Source organism: Salvelinus alpinus, chromosome 34 (genome assembly GCF_045679555.1).
Source record: "Salvelinus alpinus chromosome 34, SLU_Salpinus.1, whole genome shotgun sequence".
Classification (NCBI taxonomy): Eukaryota; Metazoa; Chordata; class Actinopteri; order Salmoniformes; family Salmonidae; genus Salvelinus; species Salvelinus alpinus.
Genome location: NC_092119.1, coordinates 6,039,996 through 6,065,247, shown reverse-complemented (window position 1 = coordinate 6,065,247; position 25,252 = coordinate 6,039,996). Strand labels below are relative to the sequence as shown.

General features: G+C 46.5%; 1 protein-coding gene across 1 annotated transcript in view; it reads right to left on the bottom strand.

Moving 5' to 3' along the window:
- The window catches only part of gfra4a (GDNF family receptor alpha 4a), a 432,301-nt gene that overhangs the window by 89,835 nt on the left and 317,214 nt on the right, over nt 1-25,252 (bottom strand). Inside the window, exons 4-6 of the mRNA XM_071382381.1 lie at nt 23,735-23,959; nt 20,366-20,483; nt 7,057-7,166 (exon numbers count right to left, since the gene is read on the bottom strand). Coding sequence (XP_071238482.1) covers nt 7,057-7,166; nt 20,366-20,483; nt 23,735-23,959 — 453 coding nt within the window. The remainder of the gene's footprint in view (nt 1-7,056; nt 7,167-20,365; nt 20,484-23,734; nt 23,960-25,252) is intronic.

Genomic DNA, 25,252 nt, shown 5'->3' with positions numbered 1-25,252 from the left:
TGACCATATATAGGCAGAGCGTTGAGGCGAGCATAGACTTCTTGCATTCTACTTCTTGGTCAGGGAAAGTGCTGTCAAATGACTTGTGTATCACTCAGAGACAAAATTGAAACGGTTTTAGAAACTAGAGATTGTTTTCTTTCCAATGGTATTATTTATATGCATATAGTAAGAGCAATAATTGAATAAGAGGCAGTTTAATCTGTAGAGCAAATTATGCTAATGGGAAAATAGCACCCCCTGTATTCTCAAGAAGTTAACAAGCTAATAACAGATCAGTCAATATGGCTAGTTAACAAGCTAATAACAGATCACGTCAATATGGCTAGTTAACAAGCTAATAACAGATCATGTCAATATGGCTAGTTGACAAGCTAATAACAGATCAGTCAATATGGCTAGTTAACAAGCTAATAACAGATCAGTCAATATGGCTAGTTAACAAGCTAACAACAGATCAGTCAATATGGCTAGTTAACAAGCTAATAACAGATCAGTCAATATGGTTAGTTAATTTCTTGTCACTACAGGGGGTGCTGTTTCAACTTCGACATTTTGCGTCTCCAAATTAAACTGCCTCGTACTCAATTCTTGCTCGTACAATATGCATATTATTAGTACTATTGGATAGAAAACAATCTCTAGTTTCTAAAACCGTTTGAATTATGTCTGTGGGTGAACCAGAACTCTTTCTACAGCGAAAATCATGACAGGACATGCGAAGGTCTGAAAACTAGGCTCTGATCTCGGATCAGTTTAAAGCTCTGTGTGTGCCCTATGGATTGAAATGAACTGCACCCGCCTTCCCCTGGATGTCAGTAACCAATGAGAAGTGGAATGGTGTTTCTACGTATTTCTCAGAGCTTATAAAAGGGCAAGGAACGAGGTGCGCTCTCTTTTCGACTTCCGCCATTACGCAACGCAAGACCCCAGGATAGCATTTTGAAACGCTCAGTTATCGGCCTTAGATATGTCCGTCTGTAATTTCATTCGGTATAGGTGTTAGAAACATCATAACGAAGTTATTTGAAACCGATTTATATCAGTTTATGCGAGTATATTGCTATTTTCGGAATTTTCGTAGTATTGCGTTTGAGGATTTGGACATGTGTGTGCCACGTAGCTAATGTTAGCTGCTAGTTCCGAAGTTGAAGTGGACGTTTTACAACAAAGCAACGATTCTTTTGGACAAAAGGACACCTTGCCCAAGATTCTGATGGAAGCTCGTCCAAAAGTAAGAGCTATTTATGATTTTATTCCGTATTTATGTGGAAAAATGTAAACGCATTTTTCGGCCATTGTTGCGGCACTAGTCTGGCTGCAACGCACACTGTATGTCTAGTAACGTTAATTTTAAAAATCTAACTCAGCGGTTGCATTAATAACTAATGCATCTTTCATTAGCTGTCCAACCTGTATTTTTTTTAGTCAATCTAATCGATAAATAATCGTAAACTTAGGTGCCTTTCCAAGATGGCGCCGGGCAGAATGCATGCCATGTTTTGACAGATTACATTGCATAACCACGATTTGTGATGCTAAATATGCACATTTTCGAACAAACTCTATATGCATTGTGTAATATGATGTTACAGGACTGTCATCTGAAGAATTCTGAGAAGGTTAGTGAAAAAATTTATATATTTTGGTGGTGATAACGTTATCGCGCTTTTTGCCTTGAATCAATGCTGGGGTGATGTTAGCTCATGTGGTATGCTAATATAACGATATATTGTGTTTTCGCTGTAAAACACTTAGAAAATCTGAAATATTGTCTGGATTCACAAGATGTTGGGCTTTCATTTGCTGTACGCTGTGTATTTTTCAGAAATGTTTTAAGATGAGTAATTAGGTAATACACGTTGCTCTCTGTAGTTATTCTAGTCGCTTTGGGTGAGTTTTGTGATAGTGGCTGCAATGGTAAACTATGATTTATACCTGAAAAATGCAAATTTTTCTAAAAAAACATATGCTATACCATAAATATGTTATCAGACTGTCATCTTATGAAGTTGTTTCTTGGTTAGTGGCTATATATATCTTTATTTAGTCGAATTAGTGATAGCTGCTGATGGAGTAAAAAACTGGTGGAGTAAAAAAAGTGGTGTCTTTTGCTAACGTGGTTAGCTAATAGATTTACATATTGTGTCTTCCCTGTAAAACATTTAAAAAATCAGAAATGATGGCTGGATTCACAAGATGTTGGGCTTTCATTTGCTGTATGCTGTGTATTTTTCAGAAATGTTTTAGGATGAGTATTTTGGTAATTGACGTCGGTCTCTGTAATTATTCCGGCTGCTTCCAACGCTATTTCAGATTGCAGCTGCAATGTAGAACTGTGATTTATACCTGAAAAATGCACATTTTTCTAAAAAAACATATGCTATACCATAAATATGTTATCAGACTGTCATCTTATGAAGTTGTTTCTTGGTTAGTGGCTATATATATCTTTATTTAGTCGAATTAGTGATAGCTGCTGATGGAGTAAAAAACTGGTGGAGTAAAAAAAGTGGTGTCTTTTGCTAACGTGGTTAGCTAATAGATTTACATATTGTGTCTTCCCTGTAAAACATTTAAAAAATCAGAAATGATGGCTGGATTCACAAGATGTTGGGCTTTCATTTGCTGTATGCTGTGTATTTTTCAGAAATGTTTTAGGATGAGTATTTTGGTAATTGACGTCGGTCTCTGTAATTATTCCGGCTGCTTCCAACGCTATTTCAGATTGCAGCTGCAATGTAGAACTGTGATTTATACCTGAAAAATGCACATTTTTCTAAAAAAACATATGCTATACCATAAATATGTTATCAGACTGTCATCTTATGAAGTTGTTTCTTGGTTAGTGGCTATATATATCTTTATTTAGTCGAAATTGTGATAGCTGCCCATGCAGGAAAAAAATGGTGGAGAAAAAAAAGTTGTGTCTTTTGCTATCGTGGTTAGCTAATAGATTTACATATTGTGTCTTCCCTGTAAAACATTAAAAAAATCGGAAATGATTTCTGGATTCACAAGATCTGTATCTTTCATTTGGTGTCTTGGACTTGTGATTTCATGAACATTTGATTATTTGATATCCCTGTGGCTTTAGGCTAGGCTATGCTAGTCAGCTTTTTTGATGGGGGGGATCCCGGATCCGGGGTTGTGACTCGTTAGAGGTTAACAAGCTAATAACAGATCAGTCAATAAGGCTAGTTAACAAGCTAATAACAGATCAGTCAATATGGATAGTTAACAAGCTAATGACATCACGTCAATATGGCTAGTTAACAAGCTAATAACAGATCAGTCAATATGGCTAGTTAACAAGCTAATAACAGATCAGTCAATTTGGCTAGTTAACAAGCTAACAACAGATCAGTCAATATGGCTAGTTAACAAGCTAATAACAGATCAGTCAATATGGTTAGTTAACAAGCTAATAACAGATCAGTCAATAAGGCTAGTTAACAAGCTAATAACAGATCACATCAATATGGCTAGTTAACAAGCTAATAACATATCAGTCAATATGGCTAGTTAACAAGCTAATAACAGATCAGTCAATATGGCTAGTTAACAAGCTAACAACAGATCAGTCAATATGGCTAGTTAACAAGCTAATAACAGATCAGTCAATATGGCTAGTTAACAAGCTAATAACAGATCAGTCAATATGGCTAGTTAACAAGCTAATAACAGATCAGTCAATATGGCTAGTTAACAAGCTAATAATAGATCAGTCAATATGGCTAGTTAACAAGCTAACAACAGATCAGTCAATATGGCTAGTTAACAAGCTAATAACAGATCAGTCAATATGGCTAGTTAACAAGCTAATAATAGATCAGTCAATATGGCTAGTTAACAAGCTAACAACAAATCAGTCAATATGGCTAGTTAACAAGCTAACAACAGATCAGTCAATATGGCTAGTTAACAAGCTAACAACAAATCAGTCAATATGGTTAGTTAACAAGCTAATAACAGATCAGTCAATAAGGCTAGTTAACAAGCTAATAACAGATCAGTCAATATGGTTAGTTAACAAGCTAATAACAGATCAGTCAATATGGCTAGTTAACAAGCTAATAACAGATCAGTCAATATGGCTAGTTAACAAGCTAATAATAGATCAGTCAATATGGCTAGTTAACAAGCTAACAACAGATCAGTCAATAAGGTTAGTTAACAAGCTAACAACAGATCAGTCAATATGGCTAGTTAACAAGCTAACAACAGATCAGTCAATATGGCTAGTTAACAAGCTAATAACAGATCAGTCAATATGGGTAGTTAACAACTGTTGTGGTTGACAGAGGATTTTTATAATGTGTTTGTTGTAGTTGACTGTGTTTTGTGTACAGTCGTGGCCAAAAGTTTTGAGAATGACACAAATTTTAATTTCCACAAAGTTTGCTGCTTCAGTGTCTTTAGATATTTTTGTCAGATGTTGCTATGGAATACTGAAGTATAATTACAAGCATTTCATAAGTGTCAAAGGCTTTTGTTGACTATTACATGAAGTTGATGCAGAGTCAATATTTGCAGTGTTGACCCTTCTTTTTCAAGACCTCTGCAATCCACCCTGGCATGCAGTCAATTAACTTCTGGGCCACATCCTGACTGATTCTTGCATCAATGAATCAATTCAGCCCATTCAGCCCATTCTTGCATAATCAATGCTTGGAGTTTGTCAGAATTTGTGGGTTTTTGTTTGTCCACCCGCCTCTTGAGGATTGACCACAAGTTCTCAATGGGATTAAGGTCTGGGGAGTTACCTGGCCATGCACCCAAAATATCAATGTTTTATTCCCCGAGCCACTTTTTTATCACTTTTGCCTTATGGCAAGGTGCTCCATCATGCTGGAAAAGGCCGTGTTCGTCACCAAACTGTTCCTGGGTGGTCGGGAGAAGTTGCTCTCGGAGGATGTGTTGGTACCGTTCTTTATTCATGGCTGTGTTCTTAGGCAACATCGTGAGTGAGCCCACTCCCCTGGCTGAGGAGCAACCCCACACATGAATGGTCTCAGGATGCTTTACTGTTGGCATGACACAGGACTGATGGTAGCGCTCACCTTGTCTTCTCCGGACAAGCTTTTTTCCGGATGCCCCAAACAATCGGGAAGGGGATTCATCAGAGAAAATGACTTTACCCCAGTCCTCAGCAGTCCAATCCCTGTACCTTTTGCAGAATATCAGTCTGTCCCTGATGTTTTCCTGGAGAGAAGTTACTTCTTTGCTGCCCTTCTTGACAACAGGCCATCCTCCAAAAGTCTTCGCCTCACTGTGCGTGCAGATGCACTCACACCTGCCTCCTGCCATTCCTGAGCAAGCTCTGTACTGGTGGTTCCCCGATCCCGCAGCTGAATCAACTTTAGGAGACAGTCCTGGTGCTTGCTGAACTTTCTTGGGCGCCCTGAAGCCTTCTTCACAACAATTGAACCGCTCTCCTTGAAGTTCTTGATGATCCGATAAATGGTTGATTTAGGTGCAATCTTACTGGCAGCAATATCCTTGCCTGTGAAGCCTTTTTTGTGCAAAGCAATGATGACGGCACGTGTTTCCTTGCAGGTAACCATGGTTGACAGAGGAAGAACAATGTTTCCAAGCACCACCCTCCTTTTGAAGCTTCCAGTCTGTTATTCGAACTCAATCAGCATGACAGAGTGATCTCCAGCCTTGTCCTCATCACCACTCAGACCTGTGTTAACAAGAGAATCACTGACATGATGTCAGTTGGTCATTTTGTGGCAGGGCTGAAATGCAGTGGAAATGTTTTTGGGGGTTTCAGTTCATTTGCATGGCAAAGAGGGACTTTGCAATTAATTGCAATTCATCTGATCACTCTTCATAACATTCTGGAGTATATGCAAATTGCCGTCATACAAACTGAGGCAGCAGACTTTGTGAAAATGAATACACAGTGGGGAGAACAAGTATTTGATACACTGCCCCATTTTGCAGGTTTTCCTACTTACAAAGCATGTGGAGGTCTGTCATTTTTATCTTAGGTACACTTCAACTGTGAGAGACGGAATCTAAAACAAAAATCCAGAAAATCACATTGTTGGTCCTTACCCATGAGGCCAGTGTGTTAGTCCTTACCCATGAGGCCAGTGTGTTAGTCCTTACCCATGAGGCCAGTGTGTTAGTTCTTACCCTAACAGTGTGTTAGTCCTTACCCATGAGGCCAGTGTGTTAGTCCTTACCCATGAGGCCAGTGTGTTAGTCCTTACCCATGAGGCCAGTGTGTTAGTCCTTACCCATGAGGCCAGTGTGTTAGTCCTTACCCATGAGGCCAGTGTGTTAGTCCTTACCCATGAGGCCAGTGTGTTAGTCCTTACCCATGAGGCCAGTGTGTTAGTCCTTACCCATGAGGCCAGTGTGTTAGTCCTTACCCATGAGGCCAGTGTGTTAGTCCTTACCCATGAGGCCAGTGTATTAGTTCTTACCCTAACAGTGTGCTAGTCCTTACCCATGAGGCCAGTGTGTTAGTCCTTACCCATGAGGCCAGTGTATTAGTTCTTACCCTAACAGTGTGTTAGTTCTTACCCATGAGGCCAGTGTGTTAGTCCTTACCCATGAGGCCAGTGTGTTAGTCCTTACCCATGAGGCCAGTGTATTAGTTCTTACCCTAACAGTGTGTTAGTTCTTACCCATGAGGCCAGTGTGTTAGTCCTTACCCATGAGGCCAGTGTATTAGTTCTTACCCTAACAGTGTGTTAGTCCTTACCCATGAGGCCAGTGTGTTAGTCCTTACCCATGAGGCCAGTGTATTAGTTCTTACCCTAACAGTGTGTTAGTCCTTACCCATGAGGCCAGTGTGTTAGTCCTTACCCATGAGGCCAGTGTGTTAGTCCTTACCCATGAGGCCAGTGTATTAGTTCTTACCCTAACAGTGTGTTAGTCCTTACCCATGAGGCCAGTGTGTTAGTCCTTACCCATGAGGCCAGTGTATTAGTTCTTACCCTAACAGTGTGTTAGTCCTTACCCATGAGGCCAGTGTGTTAGTCCTTACCCATGAGGCCAGTGTATTAGTTCTTACCCTAACAGTGTGTTAGTCCTTACCCATGAGGCCAGTGTAGGACAGGAGGCATGCTGCATAGTTGTCCTGTTTGCAGCCGCTGGCAAAGTGCTCTGAGGGCTGACAGTCGTGCTGGAACTGGGCCCAGCGGGACCTGGATGGGGGACACAAGACAACATCCATCAGTTAGGAACTGGGCCCAGTGTCCCCCCTCTTACCTGTCTCCCCTGTCTTCACTGTCTCCACTGTCTTCACTGTCTCCACTGTCTCCCCTGTCTTCACTGTCTTCACTGTCTCCCCTGTCTTCACTGTCTCCCCTGTCTTCACTGTCTCCCCTGTCTTCACTGTCTCCCCTGTCTTCACTGTCTCCCCTGTCTTCACTGTCTCCACTGTCTCCCCTGTCTCCCCTGTCTTCACTGTCTTCACTGTCTCCCCTGTCTTCACTGTCTCCCCTGTCTCCCCTGTCTTCACTGTCTCCCCTGTCTCCCCTGTCTTCACTGTCTTCACTGTCTTCACTGTCTCCCCTGTCTCCCCTGTCTTCACTGTCTTCACTGTCTTCCCTGTCTTCACTGTCTTCACTGTCTCCCCTGTCTCCCCTGTCTTCACTGTCTCCCCTGTCTTCACTGTCTCCCCTGTCTCCCCTGTCTTCACTGTCTCCCCTGTCTCCCCTGTCTCCACTGTCTCCACTGTATTCACTGTCTCCCCTGTCTTCACTGTCTCCCCTGTCTCCCCTGTCTTCACTGGCTTCACTGTCTCCCCTGTCTTCACTGTCTCCCCTGTCTTCCCTCTCTTCACTGTCTCCCCTGTCTCCCCTGTCTTCCCTGTCTTCCCTGTCTTCCCTGTCTCCCCCCTCTTCTCTGTCTCCCCTGTCTTCACTGTCTCCCCTGTCTCCCCTGTCTTCACTGTCTCCACTGTCTTCCCTCTCTTCACTGTCTCCCCTGTCTCCCCTGTCTCCCCTGTCCTCACTGTCTCCCCTGTCTCCCCTGTCTTCACTGTCTCCCCTGTCTTCACTGTCTCCCCTGTCTTCACTGTCTCCCCTGTCTTCACTGTCTCCCCTGTCTTCCCTGTCTCCCCTGTCTTCATTGTCTCCACTGTCTCCCCTGTCTTCACTGTCTCTCCTGTCTTCACTGTCTCCCCTGTCTCCCCTGTCTTCACTGTCTCCCCTGTCTTCACTGTCTCCACTGTCTCCCCTGTCTTCACTGTCTTCACTGTCTTCACTGTCTTCACTGTCTCCCCTGTCTTCACTGTCTTCACTGTCTCCCCTGTCTTCACTGTCTCCCCTGTCTCCCCCGTCTTCACTGTCTCCCCTGGCTCCCCTGTCTTCACTGTCTTCCCTGTCTTCCCTGTCTTCACTGTCTTCCCTGTCTCCCCTGTCTCCCCTGTCTTCCCCGTCTTCACTGTCTTCACTGTCTTCCCTGTCTTCACTGTCTCCCCTGTCTCCCCTGTCTTCCCCGTCTTCACTGTCTCCCCTGTCTTCACTGTCTCCCCTGTCTCCCCTGTCTTCACTGTCTCCCCTGTCTTCACTGTCTCCCCTGTCTCCCCTGTCTCCCCTGTCTTCTCTGTCTCCCTTCCCTCCCCTGTCTCCTCTGTCTCCCCTGTCTCCTCTGTCTCCCTTCCCTCCCCTGTCTCCTCTGTCTCCCTTCCCTCCCCTGTCTCCTCTGCCTCCCTCCCCCCCCCTGTCTCCTCTGTCTCCCTTCCCTCCCCTGTCTCCTCTGTCTCCCTTCCCTCCCCTGTCTCCCTTCCCTCCCCTGTCTCCTCTGTCTCCCTTCCCTCCCCTGTCTCCTCTGTCTCCCTTCCCCCCCTGTCTCCTCTGTCTCCCTTCCCCCCCCCTGTCTCATCTGTCTCCCTTCCCTCCCCTGTCTCCTCTGTCTCCCTCTCCCTCCCCTGTCTCCTCTGTCTCCCTTCCCTCCCCTGTCTCCTCTGTCTCCCTTCCCTCCCCTGTCTCCTCTGTCTCCCTTGCTCCCCTTCCCCCCCGTCTCCCCTTCCCCCCCCTGTCTCCTCTGTCTCCCTTCCTCCCCTTCCCCCCCCTGTCTCCTCTGACTCCCTTCCTCCCCTTCCCCCCCCTGTCTCCTCTGTCTCCCTTCCTCCCCTTCCCCTCCGTCTCCTCTTCCCCCCCTGACTGCCAGTCAGTTAATATTGTCTGACAGGAGTAAAGGTCTAAGGGACGGAGGCTGTGTTTCTACTGACGTATGGAACTGTATTGAGATGGCCATAGCAAGGATCATTTGTTTGATTTACAATGTGGCCTTACTGCTATTATCATGACAGAAACGCATTGAGTAGCATATTCATCTCTAAACAGATGGCAGGGACATAGTGTGTAGTTCAATCTGTTGGGACTCTACAGACAGAAGTTGGCAGATCGGCGGTGTCGACTTCAAACGAGTCCCGTGACGCTGGCGGGGGTCGTGAGAGTCTCATCTTTACATAGAGGGGTCACATTAGTTTATAACCGTTCAGACTCTGTAGACGTTTTCGTGAAGAATCTAATTTTCGGGATGTCTCATGGTCTGACAAACACAGCTGTAGCTCTTCCATCTTCCACTGCAGATTGAGACGCAGCCCTACCATCTTCCTCCGCAGATTGAGACGCAGCCCTACCATCTTCCCCCTACAGATTGAAACGCAGCCCTACCATCTTCCCCCGCAGATTGAGACGCAGCCCTACCTTCTTCCTCCGCAGATTGAGACGCAGCCCTACCATCTTCCTCCGCAGATTGAGACGCAGCCCTACCATCTTCCCCCGCAGATTGAGACGCAGCCCTACCATCTTCCCCCTACAGATTGAGACACAGCCCTACCATCTTCCTCCGCAGATTGAGACGCAGCCCTACCATCTTCCACCTACAGATTGAGATGCAGCCCTACCATCTTCCACCCACAGATTGAGACGCAGCCCTACCATCTTCCACCTACAGATTGAGACGCAGCCCTACCATCTTCCACAGCAGATTGAGACGCAGCCCTACCTTCTTCCTTCCAGATTGAGACGCAGCCCTACCATCTTCCCCCGCAGATTGAGACGCAGCCCTACCATCTTCCCCCTACAGATTGAGACACAGCCCTACCATCTTCCTCCGCAGATTGAGACGCAGCCCTACCTTCTTCCTTCCAGATTGAGACGCAGCCCTACCATCTTCCACAGCAGATTGAGACGCAGCCCTACCTTCTTCCTTCCAGATTGAGACGCAGCCCTACCATCTTCCCCCGCAGATTGAGACGCAGCCCTACCATCTTCCACAGCAGATTGAGACGCAGCCCTACCATCTTCCACAGCAGATTGAGACGCAGCCCTACCATCTTCCACAGCAGATTGAGACGCAGCCCTACCATCTTCCCCCGCAGATTGAGACGTAGCCCTACCATCTTCCACAGCAGATTGAGACGCAGCCCTACCATCTTCCACAGCAGATTGAGACGCAGCCCTACCATCTTCCCCCGCAGATTGAGACGTAGCCCTACCATCTTCCCCCGCAGATTGAGACGTAGCCCTACCATCTTCCACAGCAGATTGAGACGCAGCCCTACCATCTTCCACCTACAGATTGAGACGTAGCCCTACCATCTTCCACAGCAGATTGAGACGTAGCCCTACCATCTTCCACAGCAGATTGAGACGCAGCCCTACCTTCTTCCCCCGCAGATTGAGACGCAGCCCTACCTTCTTCCTTCCAGATTGAGACGCAGCCCTACCTTCTTCCTTCCAGATTGAGACGCAGCCCTACCATCTTCCACAGCAGATTGAGACGCAGCCCTACCTTCTTCCTTCCAGATTGAGACGCAGCCCTACCATCTTCCCCCGCAGATTGAGACGCAGCCCTACCATCTTCCCCCGCAGATTGAGACGCAGCCCTACCATCTTCCACCTACAGATTGAGACGCAGCCCTACCATCTTCCACATGCAATTTTTTTTATATTTATTAGATTTTTTTGTTAATTACATTTCTTGGACATCGACTCTAGTTCATATTTTCTAAATGGAGTAAGATTTGCGACCTGCACACTGTGGAGCCCAGGGCCTCTGGTCCCTTCGTGCCTCTAACCCAGGGCCTCTGGTCCCTTCGTCCCTCTAACCCAGGGCCTCTGGTCCCTTCAACCCTCTAACCCAGGGCCTCTGGTCCCTTCGTCCCTCTAACCCAGGGCCTCTGGTCCCTTCGTCCCTCTAACCCAGGGCCTCTGGTCCCTTCAACCCTCTAACCCAGGGCCTCTGGTCCCTTCAACCCTCTAACCCAGGGCCTCTGGTCCATTCGTCCCTCTAACCCAGGCCCTCTGGTCCCTTGACCCCTCTAGAACAGGCAGAAAAATGCTCACTCACTCACTCACACACACACACACACACACGCACGCACACACGCACGCACGCACGCACGCACGCACGTGCCTGATTGATCGGTGTGACAGATAACTTTTGTCTTCCTGACATCTGAAGAGGTACTAGATTAAACACTGGAGCCTATGTTCTGTCCGAGGGGAGAGAGAAAGAGAGAGAGGAGAGAGACTGTGTTGCTGTCAGAGGAGAGAGAGGAGAGAGAGGAGAGAGAGGAGGGAGACTGTGTTGCTGTCAGAGGAGAGAGAGGAGAGAGAGAGGAGAGAGAGGAGAGAGACTGTGTTGCTGTCAGAGGAGAGAGAGGAGAGAGAGGAGAGAGAGGAGAGAGAGGAGAGAGAGAGGAGAGAGAGGAGAGAGAGAGAGAGACTGTGTTGCTGTCAGAGGAGAGAGAGGAGAGAGAGGAGAGAGAGGAGAGAGAGGAGAGAGAGGAGAGAGACTGTGTTGCTGTCAGAGGAGAGAGAGGAGAGAGAGGAGAGAGAGGAGAGAGAGGAGAGAGACTGTGTTGCTGTCAGAGGAGAGAGAAAGAGAGAGGAGAGAGAGGAGAGAGAGGAGAGAGACTGTGTTGCTGTCAGAGGAGAGAGAGGAGAGAGAGGAGAGAGACTGTGTTACTGTCAGAGGAGAGAGAGGAGAGAGAGGAGAGAGAGGAGAGAGACTGTGTTGCTGTCAGAGGAGAGAGAGAGGAGAGAGAGGAGAGAGAGGAGAGAGACTGTGTTGCTGTCAGAGGAGAGAGAGAGGAGAGAGAGGAGAGAGAGGAGAGAGAGGAGAGAGACTGTGTTACTGAGAGGAGAGAGAGGAGAGAGAGGAGAGAGAGGAGAGAGAGGAGAGAGACTGTGTTGCTGTCAGAGGAGAGAGAAAGAGAGAGGAGAGAGAGAAGAGAGAGGAGAGAGAGGAGAGAGACTGTGTTGCTGTCAGAGGAGAGAGAGGAGAGAGAGGAGAGAGACTGTGTTACTGTCAGAGGAGAGAGAGGAGAGAGAGGAGAGAGAGGAGAGAGACTGTGTTGCTGTCAGAGGAGAGAGAGGAGAGAGAGAGGAGAGAGACTGTGTTGCTGTCAGAGGAGAGAGAGGAGAGAGACTGTGTTGCTGTCAGAGGAGAGAGAGGAGAGAGAGGAGAGAGAGGAGAGAGACTGTGTTGCTGTCAGAGGAGAGAGAGGAGAGAGAGGAGAGAGAGGAGAGAGAGGAGAGAGAGGAGAGAGACTGTGTTGCTGTCAGAGGAGAGAGAAAGAGAGAGGAGAGAGAGGAGAGAGAGGAGAGAGAGGAGAGAGACTGTGTTGCTGTCAGAGGAGAGAGAGGAGAGAGAGGAGAGAGAGGAGAGAGACTGTGTTGCTGTCAGAGGAGAGAGCATTGACCTATCCAGCTAAATTATCACATTTAAATTCTGGCAGAAAACCTAAGACAAATAAGAACAATGAGAAATGGTTTGATGAAGAACGTAAAAACCTCAGAAAGAAAATGAGAAATCTATCCAACCAAAAACACCGAGAACCATAAAACCTTCACCAAGGTGAAACACTAAAACAAGAAGGAACAGCATGACAGAAAACAGTTGATCCATAGAATCAATTAATTTCTGGGAAAATTGGAAAACACAAAACAAACAAACAACAAAAATAGTTCTCTTCTCCAACCTTTTGGTTATATAACATAACTATAACAAAGAACCAAGATGAAAAACATAATAATTTACAAACCTTAGAATCAACTATTAAAGACGACCAGAACCCACTGGATTCTCCAATTACATCGGATGAGCTCCAGGATAAAACACAAATCCTCCAACCCCAAAAAGGCCTGTGGTGTTGATGGTAAACAAAATGAAATGATAAAATATACAGACCACAAATTCCAATTGGCTATACTAAAACTCTTTAACATCATCATCAGTTCTGGCATCTTCACCAATATTTGCAACCAAGGACTGATCACCCCAATCCACAGAAGTGGAGACAGATTTGACCCCAATAACTACCGTGGGATATGAGTCAACCACAACTTTGGGGAAATACTCAGCATTATCATTAACAGCAGACTTGTACATTTCCTCAGTAAAAACAATGTACAGAGCAAATGTCAAAATTGGTTTTTATACCAAATTACTCTACGACAGACCACGTATTCACCCTGCACACCCTAACTGACAAACAAACAAACCAAAACAAAGGCAAACTCTTCACATGCTTTGTTGAATTCAAAAAAGCTTTAGACTCAATTTGGCATCAGAGTCTGCTGTACCAATTGATAGAAAGTGGCAAAAACATACGATGGCCTGAACATCAGCACCATAGGTAACTTCCACAAAGCTGTGAACGATCTGAAAGACAAGGCAAGAAGGGCCTTCTACACCATCAAAGGGAACAAAAAATTTGACATGCCAATTAGGATCTGGCAAAAAAATACTTGAATCACTTATAGAACCATATGATATCCCTGTGGCTTTAGGCTAGGCTATGCTAGTCTGCTTTTTTGATGGGGGGATCCCGGATCCGGGTTTGTGACTCTTTAGAGGTTATAGAACCCATTGCCCTTTATGGTTGTGAGGTCTGGGGTCCGCTCACCAACCAATAATTTACAAAATGGGACAAACACCAAATTGAGACTCTGCATGCAGAATTCTACAAAAATATCCTCCGTGTACAACGTAGAACACCAAATAATACATGCAGAGCAGAATTAGGTCGATACCCGCTAATTATCAAAATCCAGAAAAGAGCCGTTAAATTCTACAACCACCTAAAAGGAAGTGATTCCCAAACCCTCCATAACAAAGCCTTCACCTACAGAGAGATGAACCTGGAGAAGAGGCCCCTAAGCAAGCTGGTCCTGGGGCTCTGTTCACAAACACAAACATCCAAGATGGCGTAGCAGTCGGACGTGTGTTTGTATTGTCCTGTATTGTCCTGTCGCGTGTAAATAGTAAATAGTAAATAGTCTTCGTATTTTTCGTATACATTTCGTATATATTTTAATTTCACTTTCCATCTAGGAACTGAATATACATTCCTACATTCCGCCTCACCCAATGTGGTACGGACCTGCTATTTTTTTATACTTTAGAACCGTAACCCCAAGCAGAAGCTAGCCAGATAACTAGCTACTAGCTAGTAGTCAGTTAGCCACTGCTGCGGTCTTCACCCTCAACTCGGACACAGCCAGCTTCAATACCGGGCCAATACCTGCCAGTCTGCAAGCGCGATATCAACCCAGAGCATATAGGACTGCTTTTTCTCTACCACATCACCGGATTCCTGACGCAAGCTCTGGACAATTACACCGTATCATCACAGCTAGCTAGCTGCAACCGAGTGGCTACTACTGGCTAACACCTCTGTCCCGAAGCAAGCACCAGTTAGCCTTGAGCTAGCCTCGAGCTAGGCCCATCTGCCGGCTAGCTGCAAGCGCGATATCAACCCAGAGCATATAGGACTGCTTTTTCTCTACCACATCACCGGATTCCTGACGCAAGCTCTGGACAATTACACCGTATCATCACAGCTAGCTAGCTGCAACCGAGTGGCTACTACTGGCTAACACCTCTGTCCCGAAGCAAGCACCAGTTAGCCTTGAGCTAGCCTCGAGCTAGGCCCATCTGCCGGCTAGCTGCAAGCGCGATATCAACCCAGAGCATATAGGACTGCTTTTTCTCTACCACATCACCGGATTCCTGACGCAAGCTCTGGACAATTACACCGTATCATCACAGCTAGCTAGCTGCAACCGAGTGGCTACTACTGGCTAGCACCTCTGTCCCGAAGCAAGCACCAGTTAGCCTTGAGCTAGCCTCGAGCTAGGCCCATCTGCCGGCTAGCTGAAGAGCTAGCGCCACTGCCACTGCCACGAAGCTAGCACCAGTTAGCAAACACAATTCTACAATTCACAACCTCTCTTTCGCCATCGCCATCTGGCTTGGATTCTCTGTCGACACAACCACGTCTGAGCAGACCCCCTCCGTCTGAGCAGACCACCCCCCGGGCTACTAACTTTAAACGCCGCGTGCTAGCTTAGTGGAGGCCTCCTCTGCTCCATCTACGGCTGCCCCCTGGACACTATGATCACTTGGCTACATAGCTGATGCATGCTTGACTGTCCATTAATTCACGGTACTCCATTCTGTTTATTTGTGTTTTACCTGTCGGCTCTGTGCTTTAACTCAGGATCTGTGTGTAGTTAATCCGACCCTCTCTGCCTAGTCGTCGCCATTTTTACCTGTTGTTGCTGTGTTAGACTAGCACCCTGTTATTGCTGCTGTTATCTTACCTGTTGTTTTAGCTAGCTCTCCCAATCAAGACCTGCAATCACTTTATGCCTTATTGTATGTCTCTCTCAAATATCAATATGCCTTGCATACTGTTGTTCAGGCTAGTTTTCATTATCATTGTTTTGGTTTGCAATGGACCCTGTAATTCCACTCTCCGTACCTCTGATACCCCCTTTGTCCCACCCCCCACACATGCGGTGACCTCACCCATTGAGACCAGCATGTCCAGAGATACAACCTCTCTTATCATCACCCAGTGCCTGGGCTTGCCTCCGCTGTACCCGCGCCCCTCCATACCCCTGTCTGCACATTATGCCCAGAATCTATTCTACCACGCCCATAAATCTGCTCCTTTTATTCTTTGTCCCCAACGCTCTAGGCGACCAGTTTTGATAGCCTTTAGCCGCACCCTCATCCTACTACTCCTCTGTTCCTCGGGTGATGTGGAGGTAAACCCAGGCCCTGCATGTCCCCAGTCACCCTCATTTGTTGACTTCTGCGATCGAAAAAGCCTTGGCCTCATGCATGTCAACATCAGAAGCCTCCTCCCTAAGTTTGCCTTACTCACCGCTTTAGCACACTCTGCCAATCCTGATGTCCTTGCCGTGTCCGAATCCTGGCTTAGGAAGGCCACCAAAAATTCTGAGATTTCCATACCCAACTATAACACTTTCCGTCAAGATAGAACTGCCAAAGGGGGAGGAGTTGCAATCTACTGCAGAGATAGCCTGCAAAGTTCTGTCATACTTTCCAGGTCTATGCCCAAACAGTTCGAACTTCTAATTAAAAAAATTAATCTCTCCAGAAATAAGTCTCTCACTGTTGCCGCCTGCTACCGACCCCCCTCAGCTTCCAGCTGTGCCCTGGACACCATCTGTGAATTGATCGCTCCCCATCTAGCTTCAGAGTTTGTTCTGTTAGGTGACCTAAACTGGGATATGCTTAACACCCCGGCAGTCCTACAATCCAAGCTTGATGCCCTCAATCTCACACAAATCATCAAGGAACCCACCAGGTACAACCCTAAATCCGTAAACATGGGCACCCTAATAGACATTATCCTGACCAACCTGCCCTCCAAATACACCTCTGCTGTCTTCAATCAAGATCTCAGCGATCACTGCCTCATTGCCTGTATCCGCCACGGGTCCGCGGTCAAACGACCACCCCTCATCACTGTCAAACGCTCCCTAAAACACTTCTGCGAGCAGGCCTTTCTAATCGACCTGGCCCGGGTACCCTGGAAGGATATTGACCTCATCCCGTCAGTTGAGGATGCCTGGTCATTCTTTAAATGTTACTTCCTCACCATATTAGACAAGCATGCTCCGTTCAAAAAATGCAGAACCAAGAACAGATATAGCCCTTGGTTCACTCCAGACCTGACTGCCCTCGACCAGCACAAAAACATCCTGTGGCGAACTGCAATAGCATCGAAGAGCCCCCGCGATATGCAACTGTTCAGGGAAGTCAGGAACCAATACACGCAGTCAGTCAGGAAAGCAAAGGCCAGCTTTTTCAAGCAGAAATTCGCATCCTGTAGCTCTAACTCCAAAAAGTTCTGGGATACTGTAAAGTCCATGGAGAACAAGAGCACCTCCTCCCAGCTGCCCACTGCACTGAGGCTAGGTAACACGGTCACCACCGATAAATCCGTGATAATCGAAGACTTCAACAAGCATTTCTCAATGGCTGGCCATGCCTTCCTCCTGGCGACTCCAACCTTGGCCAACAGCCCCGCCCCCCCCGCTGCTACTCGCCCAAGCCTCCCCAGCTTCTCCTTTACCCAAATCCAGATAGCAGATGTTCTGAAAGAGCTGGAAAACCTGGACCCATACAAATCAGCTGGGCTTGACAATCTGGACCCCCTATTTCTGAAACTGTCCGCCGCCATTGTCGCACCCCCTATTACCAGCCTGTTCAACCTCTCCTTCGTATCATCTGAGATCCCCAAGGATTGGAAAGCTGCCGCGGTCATCCCCCTCTTCAAAGGGGGAGACACCCTGGACCCAAACTGTTACAGACCTATATCCATCCTGCCCTGCCTATCTAAGGTCTTCGAAAGCCAAGTCAACAAACAGATCACTGACCATCTCGAATCCCACCGTACCTTCTCCGCTGTGCAATCCGGTTTCCGAGCCGGTCACGGGTGCACCTCAGCCACGCTCAAGGTACTAAACGACATCATAACCGCCATCGATAAAAGACATTACTGTGCAGCCGTCTTCATCGACCTGGCCAAGGCTTTCGACTCTGTCAATCACCATATTCTTAACGGCAGACTCAGTAGCCTCGGTTTTTCTAATGACTGCCTTGCCTGGTTCACCAACTACTTTGCAGACAGAGTTCAGTGTGTCAAATCGGAGGGCATGTTGTCCGGTCCTCTGGCAGTCTCTATGGGGGTACCACAGGGTTCAATTCTCGGGCCGACTCTTTTCTCTGTATACATCAATGATGTTGCTCTTGCTGCGGGCGATTCCCTGATCCACCTCTACGCAGACGACACCATTCTATATACTTCCGGCCCTTCCTTGGACACTGTGCTATCTAACCTCCAAACGAGCTTCAATGCCATACAACACTCCTTCCGTGGCCTCCAACTGCTCTTAAACGCTAGTAAAACCAAATGCATGCTTTTCAACCGTTCGCTGCCTGCACCCGCACGCCCGACTAGCATCACCACCCTGGACGGTTCCGACCTAGAATATGTGGACATCTATAAGTACCTAGGTGTCTGGCTAGACTGCAAACTCTCCTTCCAGACTCATATCAAACATCTCCAATCCAAAATCAAATCAAGAATCGGCTTTCTATTCCGCAACAAAGCCTCCTTCACTCACGCCGCCAAACTTACCCTAGTAAAACTGACTATCCTACCGATCCTCGACTTCGGCGATGTCATCTACAAAATAGCTTCCAACACTCTACTCAGCAAACTGGATGCAGTTTATCACAGTGCCATTCGTTTTGTTACTAAAGCACCTTATACGACCCACCACTGCGACCTGTATGCCCTAGTCGGCTGGCCCTCGCTACATGTTCGTCGTCAGACCCACTGGCTCCAGGTCATCTACAAGGCTATGCTAGGTAAAGTGCCGCCTTATCTCAGTTCACTGGTCACGATGGCTACACCCACCCGCAGCACGCGCTCCAGCAGGTGTATCTCACTGATCATCCCTAAAGCTAAAACCTAATTTGGACGCCTTTCCTTCCAGTTCTCTGCTGCCTGCGACTGGAACGAATTGCAAAAATCTCTGAAGTTGGAGACTTTTATCTCCCTCAACAACTTTAAAAATCTGCTATCCGAGCAGCTAACCGATCGCTGCAGCTGTACATAGTCCATCTGTAAACTACCCACCCAATTTACCTACCTCACCCCCCATACTGCTTTTATTTATTTACTTTTCTGCTCTTTTGCACACCAGTATCTCTCCTTGCACATGTTCATCTGATGATTTATCACTCCAGTGTTAATCTGCTAAATTGTAATTATTCGATTTATTGCCTACCTCATGCCTTTTGCACACATTGTATATAGATTCTCTTTTTTTCTACCATGTTATTGACTTGTTTATTGTTTACTCCATGTGTAACTCTGTGTTGTCTGTTCACACTGCTATGCTTTATCTTGGCCAGGTCGCAGTTGCAAATGAGAACTTGTTCTCAACTAGCCTACCTGGTTAAATAAAGGTGAAATAAAATAAAAAAAATAAAAATAAAAACCCCACAGAGCCCCAGGACAACAGCACAATTAGACACAACCAAATCATGATAAAGCAAAAAGATAACTATTTTATACACTGGAAAGAATCAACAACAAAAAACTGAGCCAACTGGAATGCTATTTGGCCCTAAACAGAGAGGACACAGTGGCAGAATACCTGACCACTGTGACTGACCCAAACTTAAGGAAAGCTTTGACTATGTACAGACTCAGTGAGCATAGCCTTGCTATTGAGAAAGGCCGCCATAGGCAGACCTGGCTCTCAAGAGAAGACAGGCTATGTGCACACTGCCCACAAAATGAGGTGGAAACTGAGCTGCACTTCCTAACCTCCTGCCCAATGTATGACCATATTAGAGACACATATTTCCCTCAGATCACACAGACCCACAAATAATTAGAAAACAAACCCAATTGTGATAAATACCACAGTGTGCCATCACAGCAGCAAGATTTGTGCCCCGTTGCCATGAGAAAAGGGCAACCAGTGAAGACATTGTAAATACAACCTATTGAGACGCACCTAAAACCTAAGGTATTTCCAAAGGGTTCACATACTTTTTCTTGTAAATGTATCTGTATGTTTATTTTCATACTTGATCTACTTGTACTTTGCATAGTCAATAATGTAACATTTGAAATGTCTATATTCTCTAAACACTTTTGTGAGTGTAATGTTTACTAATGTTTCAATTGTTTATTTCCCTTTTATTTCCCTTTTGTTTATTGTTTATTCCATTTGCTTTGGCAATCTAAACATATGTTTCCATTGCCAATAAAGTCTTTTGAATTTAATTGAGAGAGAGACTGTTCTGTCAGAGGAGACAGAGAGAGAAAGAGCCAGAGGAGACTGTGTTCTGTCTGGGGAGAGAGAGCGACAGAGAGAGAGGAGAGACAGAGAGAGACACACATAATAATGATATTGATATCATTATTATATTACTGATAAACACACACACACACACACACACACACACACACACACACACACACACACACACACACACACACACACACACACACACACACAACCACCCTACCCACCCCTACCTGCAGACGTAGTCGGCCCTGCAGAGTCGCAGCGCAGCCAGACAGTTGGGTTTGTCTTTGTCTTCATAGGAGCACGCTGGTACGATGGTCTGTCTCCGTCTCTCAGTGCACGCCGTGTCTGGACAATACAGGGTTAAGTTTAAACTCTCTCTTTTCTGAGCACCTGTTTCATCACATACAGTGAGGGAAAAAAGTATTTGATCCCCTGCTGATTTTGTACGTTTGCCCACTGACAAAGAAATGATCAGTCTATAATTTTAATGGTAGGTTTATTTGAACAGTGAGAGACAGAATATCAACAAAAAAATCCAGAAAAACGCATGTCAAAAATGTTATGAATTGATTTGCATTTTAATGAGGGAAATAAGTATTTGACCCCTCTGCAAAACATGACTTAGTACTTGGTGGCAAAACCCTTGTTGGCAATCACAGAGGTCAGACGTTTCTTGTAGTTGGCCACCAGGTTTGCACACATCTCAGGAGGGATTTTGTCCCACTCCTCTTTGCAGATCTTCTTCAAGTCATTAAGGTTTCGAGGCTGACGTTTGGCAACTCGAACCTTCAGCTCCCTCCACAGATTTTCTATGGGATTAAGGTCTGGAGACTGGCTAGGCCACTCCAGGACCTTAATGTGCTTCTTCTTGAGCCACTCCTTTGTTGCCTTGGCCGTGTGTTTTGGGTCATTGTCATGCTGGAATACCCATCCACGACCCGTTTTCAATACCCTGGCTGAGGGAAGGAGGTTTTCACCCAAGATTTGACGGTACATGGGCCCGTCCATCGTCCCTTTGATGCGGTGAAGTTGTCCTGTCCCTTTAGCAGAAAAACACCCCCAAAGCATAATGTTTCCACCTCCATGTTTGACGGTGGGGATGGTTTCTTGGGGTCATAGGCAGCATTCCTCCTCCTCCAAACACGGCAAGTTGGGTTGATGCCAAAGAACTCCATTTTGGTCTCATCTGACCACAACACGTTCACCCAGTTGTCCTCTGAATCATTCAGATGTTCATTGGCAAACTTCAGACGGGCATGTATATGTGCTTTCTTGAGCAGGGGGACCTTGCGGGCGCTGCAGGATTTCAGTCCTTCACGGCATAGTGTGTTACCAATTGTTTTCTTGATGACTATGGTCCCAGCTGCCTTGAGATCATTGACAAGATCCTCCTGTGTAGTTCTGGGCTGATTCCTCTCCGTTCTCATGATCATTGCAACTCCACGAGGTGAGATCTTGCATGGAGCCCCAGGCTGAGGGAGATTGACAGTTCTTTTGTGTTTCTTCCATTTGCGAATAATCACAGAAAATGTTGTCACCTTCTCACCAAGCTGCTTGGCGATGGTCTTGTAGCCCATTCCAGCCTTGTGTAGGTCTACAATCTTGTCCCTGACATCCTTGGAGAGCTCTTTGGTCTTGGCCATGGTGGAGAGTTTGGAATCTGATTGATTGATTGCTTCTGTGGACAGGTATCTTTTATACAGGTAAGAAACTGAGATTAGGAGCACTCCCTTTAAGAGTGTGCTCCTAATCTCCGTTCGTTACCTGTATGAAAGACACCTGGGAGCCAGAAATCTTTTTGATTGAGAAGGGGTCAAATACTTATTTCCCTCATTAAAATGCAAATCAATTTATAACATTTTTGACATGCATTTTTCTGGATATTTTTGTTGTTATTCTGTCTCTCACTGTTCAAATAAACCTACCATTAAAATTATAGACTGATAATTTCTTTGTCAGTGGGCAAACGTACAAAATCAGCAGGGGATCAAATACTTTTTTCCCTCACTGTATACACTACATGACCAAAAGTATGTGGACACCTGCTCGTCGAACATCTCATTCCAAATTCATGGTCATTAATATGGCGTTGGTCCCCCCTTTGCTGCTATAACAGCCTCCACTCTTCTGGGAAGCTTTTCCACTACATATTGAAACATTGTTGCGTTCGGGGGGGGGGGGCGACAATGCAAATAGTAGCCAATTGATTACCTGTTCAGGATCAGGATTACGTGCAGCTTAGCATCTGCGTCATCTGACCACTTTTTGTATTGACCGAGTCACTGATGCTTCCTGCTTTAGTTTTTGCTTTTAAGCAGGAATCAGGAGGATAGAATTATAGTCAGATTTGCCAAATGGAGGGTGAGGGAGAGGCTTTGTATGTGTCTCTGTGTGTGGAGTAAGTGCCAGCATCGGTTTGTGGTGATAAATAGACAGCTACGAATAATATAGATGAGAACTCTCTTAGTAGATAGTGTGGTCTACAGCTTATCATGAGATACTCTACCTCAGGCGAGCAGAACCTTGTGACTTTCTTAATACTAGATTTAGTGCACCAGCTGTTGTTTACAAATATACACAGACCGTCTTACCGGAGTGTACTGTTCTGTCTAGCCGGTGCAGCGTGTATCCTGCTATCTGAATGTTATCCATGTCGTAGTTCAGATTCGTCTTTTTGAGTAAAGTACGTTGATTACTCGTATCTGCTGTCCTGCGACTGACTCTCTACACCAGCTACACACAGGACCCTGACATTGGCTTCCAGTCTGAGTTCCATCCCAAAGCTGTTTGATGGGGTTGAGGTCAGGGCTCTGTGCAGGCCAGTCAAGTGCTTCCACACTGATCTCAACAAAACATTTCTGTATGGACCTCGCTTTGTGCACAGTGGCATTGTCATGCTGAAACAGGAAAGGGCTTTCCCCAAACTGTTACCACAAAGTTGGAAGCACAGAATATTCTAGAATGTCACTGCATGCTGTAGCGTTAAGATTTTCCTTCACTGGAACTAAGGGGCCTAATCAAGAAAAACATCCCCAGACCATTATTCTTCCTCCACCAAACTTTACAGTTGGCAATATGTATTGGGGCAGGTAGCGTTCTCTGGGCATCCGCCAAACCCAGATTCGTCCGTCGCACTGCCAGATGGTGAAGCGTGATTCATCACTCCAGAGAATGCGTTTCCACTGCTCCAGAGTCCAATGGCGGTGAGTTTTACACCACTCCAGCCGACGTTTGGCGTTGAGCATTGTGACGTTAGGCTTGTGTGCGGCTGCTCGGCCAAGGAAACCCATTTTATGAAGCTCCCGACGAACAGTTGTTGTGCTGACGTTGCTTCCAGAGGCAGTTTGGAACTCGGTAGTGAGTGTTGCAGCCGAGGACAGACGTTAAAAGTCACTGAGCTCTTCAGGAAGGCCATTCTACTGCCAATGTTTGTCTATGGAGATTGCATGGCTGTGCGCTCGATTTTACACACCTGTCAGCAAAGGGTGTGGCTGAAATAGCCAAATCTACTAATTTGAAGGGGTGTCCACATACTTTTGTGTATATAGTGTATATATATATATACACACACACACATACACCCCCCCCTCTCCTACCTGTGCAGGGGCAGAACAGCAGCTCGTGGGTGTAGTCAGGAGGGACCCGGTCGAAGAACTTCCTGAGAGCCTTGTTACACCTGGCTCTGTTACAGGGGCCTGAGCGGGCGGACGGCTGGATGCAGGCCGAGACGTACTCCGTACGGAGCTTCTGACACGTCTCGTCCACGTTACACGCCTTCGCCGCATCCAAGCAACGGTTCACCGTCGCTATGCCAACTGCACCTGTTTGAAGACGAAACAAGGAAGGGCAGTTTTAGGGTCCCAAAATGGCTCCCTATTCCCTACGTAGTGCACTACTTCTGAGCAGAACCCTATGGCTTCTAAGGGTACCAGTTGGAACGCATATGTGTCATTTTTTTTAATCGTCTTTGTAATTTGAGACATATTACATTTCAAAACAATGATTAATAACAAAAATTGCAGTCTGTATTGACAAGAGTCTGCAAATGAAATTAAAAGGATTCATAATTATAAGTAAATTCAAAAGTATTTTAAATTACAATGTATCATCTGCAATAGAACACGACTCAGTAAATATTGACCTGGTGTGTCAAATCAATCAAATCAAATGTAAACAACAGATCAAATCAAATGTAATATCATGATTCGTAAACAAGTAGACTAACAGGGAACTAACGGTGCCCTCCCAACAGAGTTAAAGTTACAAAATACAATAAAAAAATATAAATAAATAACGACACGTGGAATAAATACACAGTGACTGACGAATAACAATATAGCGGTCTGTAGGGGGGGTCAGCTACATCTTGGCTAGCGGTCTGTAGGGGGGGGGGGGGGGGGTCAGCTACATCTTGGCTGGAGGTCTGTAGGGGGGGGGGGGGGTCAGCTACATCTGGCTGGAGGTCTGTAGGGGGGGGGGGGGTCAGCTACATCTGGCTGGAGGTCTGTAGGGGGGGGTCAGCTACATCTGGCTGGAGGTCTGTAGGAGGGGGGGGGTCAGCTACATCTGGCTGGAGGTCTGTAGGGGGGGGGGGGGGGCAGCTACATCTGGCTGGAGGTCTGTAGGGGGGGGGGGGTCAGCTACATCTGTCTGGAGGTCTGTAGGGGGGGGGATCAGCTACATCTGGCTGGAGGTCTGTAGGGGGGGGTCAGCTACATCTGGCTGGAGGTCTGTAGGGGGGGGTCAGCTACATCTGGCTGGAGGTCTGTAGGGGGGGTCAGCTACATCTGGCTGGAGGTCTGTAGGGGGGGGCTCAGCTACATCTGGCTGGAGGTCTGTAGGGGGGGGTCAGCTACATCTGGCTGGAGGTCTGTAGGGGGGGGTCAGCTACATCTGGCTGGAGGTCTGTAGGGGGGGTCAGCTACATCTGGCTGGAGGTCTGTAGGGGGGGGTCAGCTACATCTGGCTGGAGGTCTGTAGGGGGGGGGGTCAGCTACATCTGGCTGGAGGTCTGTAGGGGGGGGGGGGGGGGTCAGCTACATCTGGCTGGAGGTCTGTAGAGGGGGGTCAGCTACATCTGGCTGGAGGTCTGTAGGGGGGGGGGGGGTCAGCTA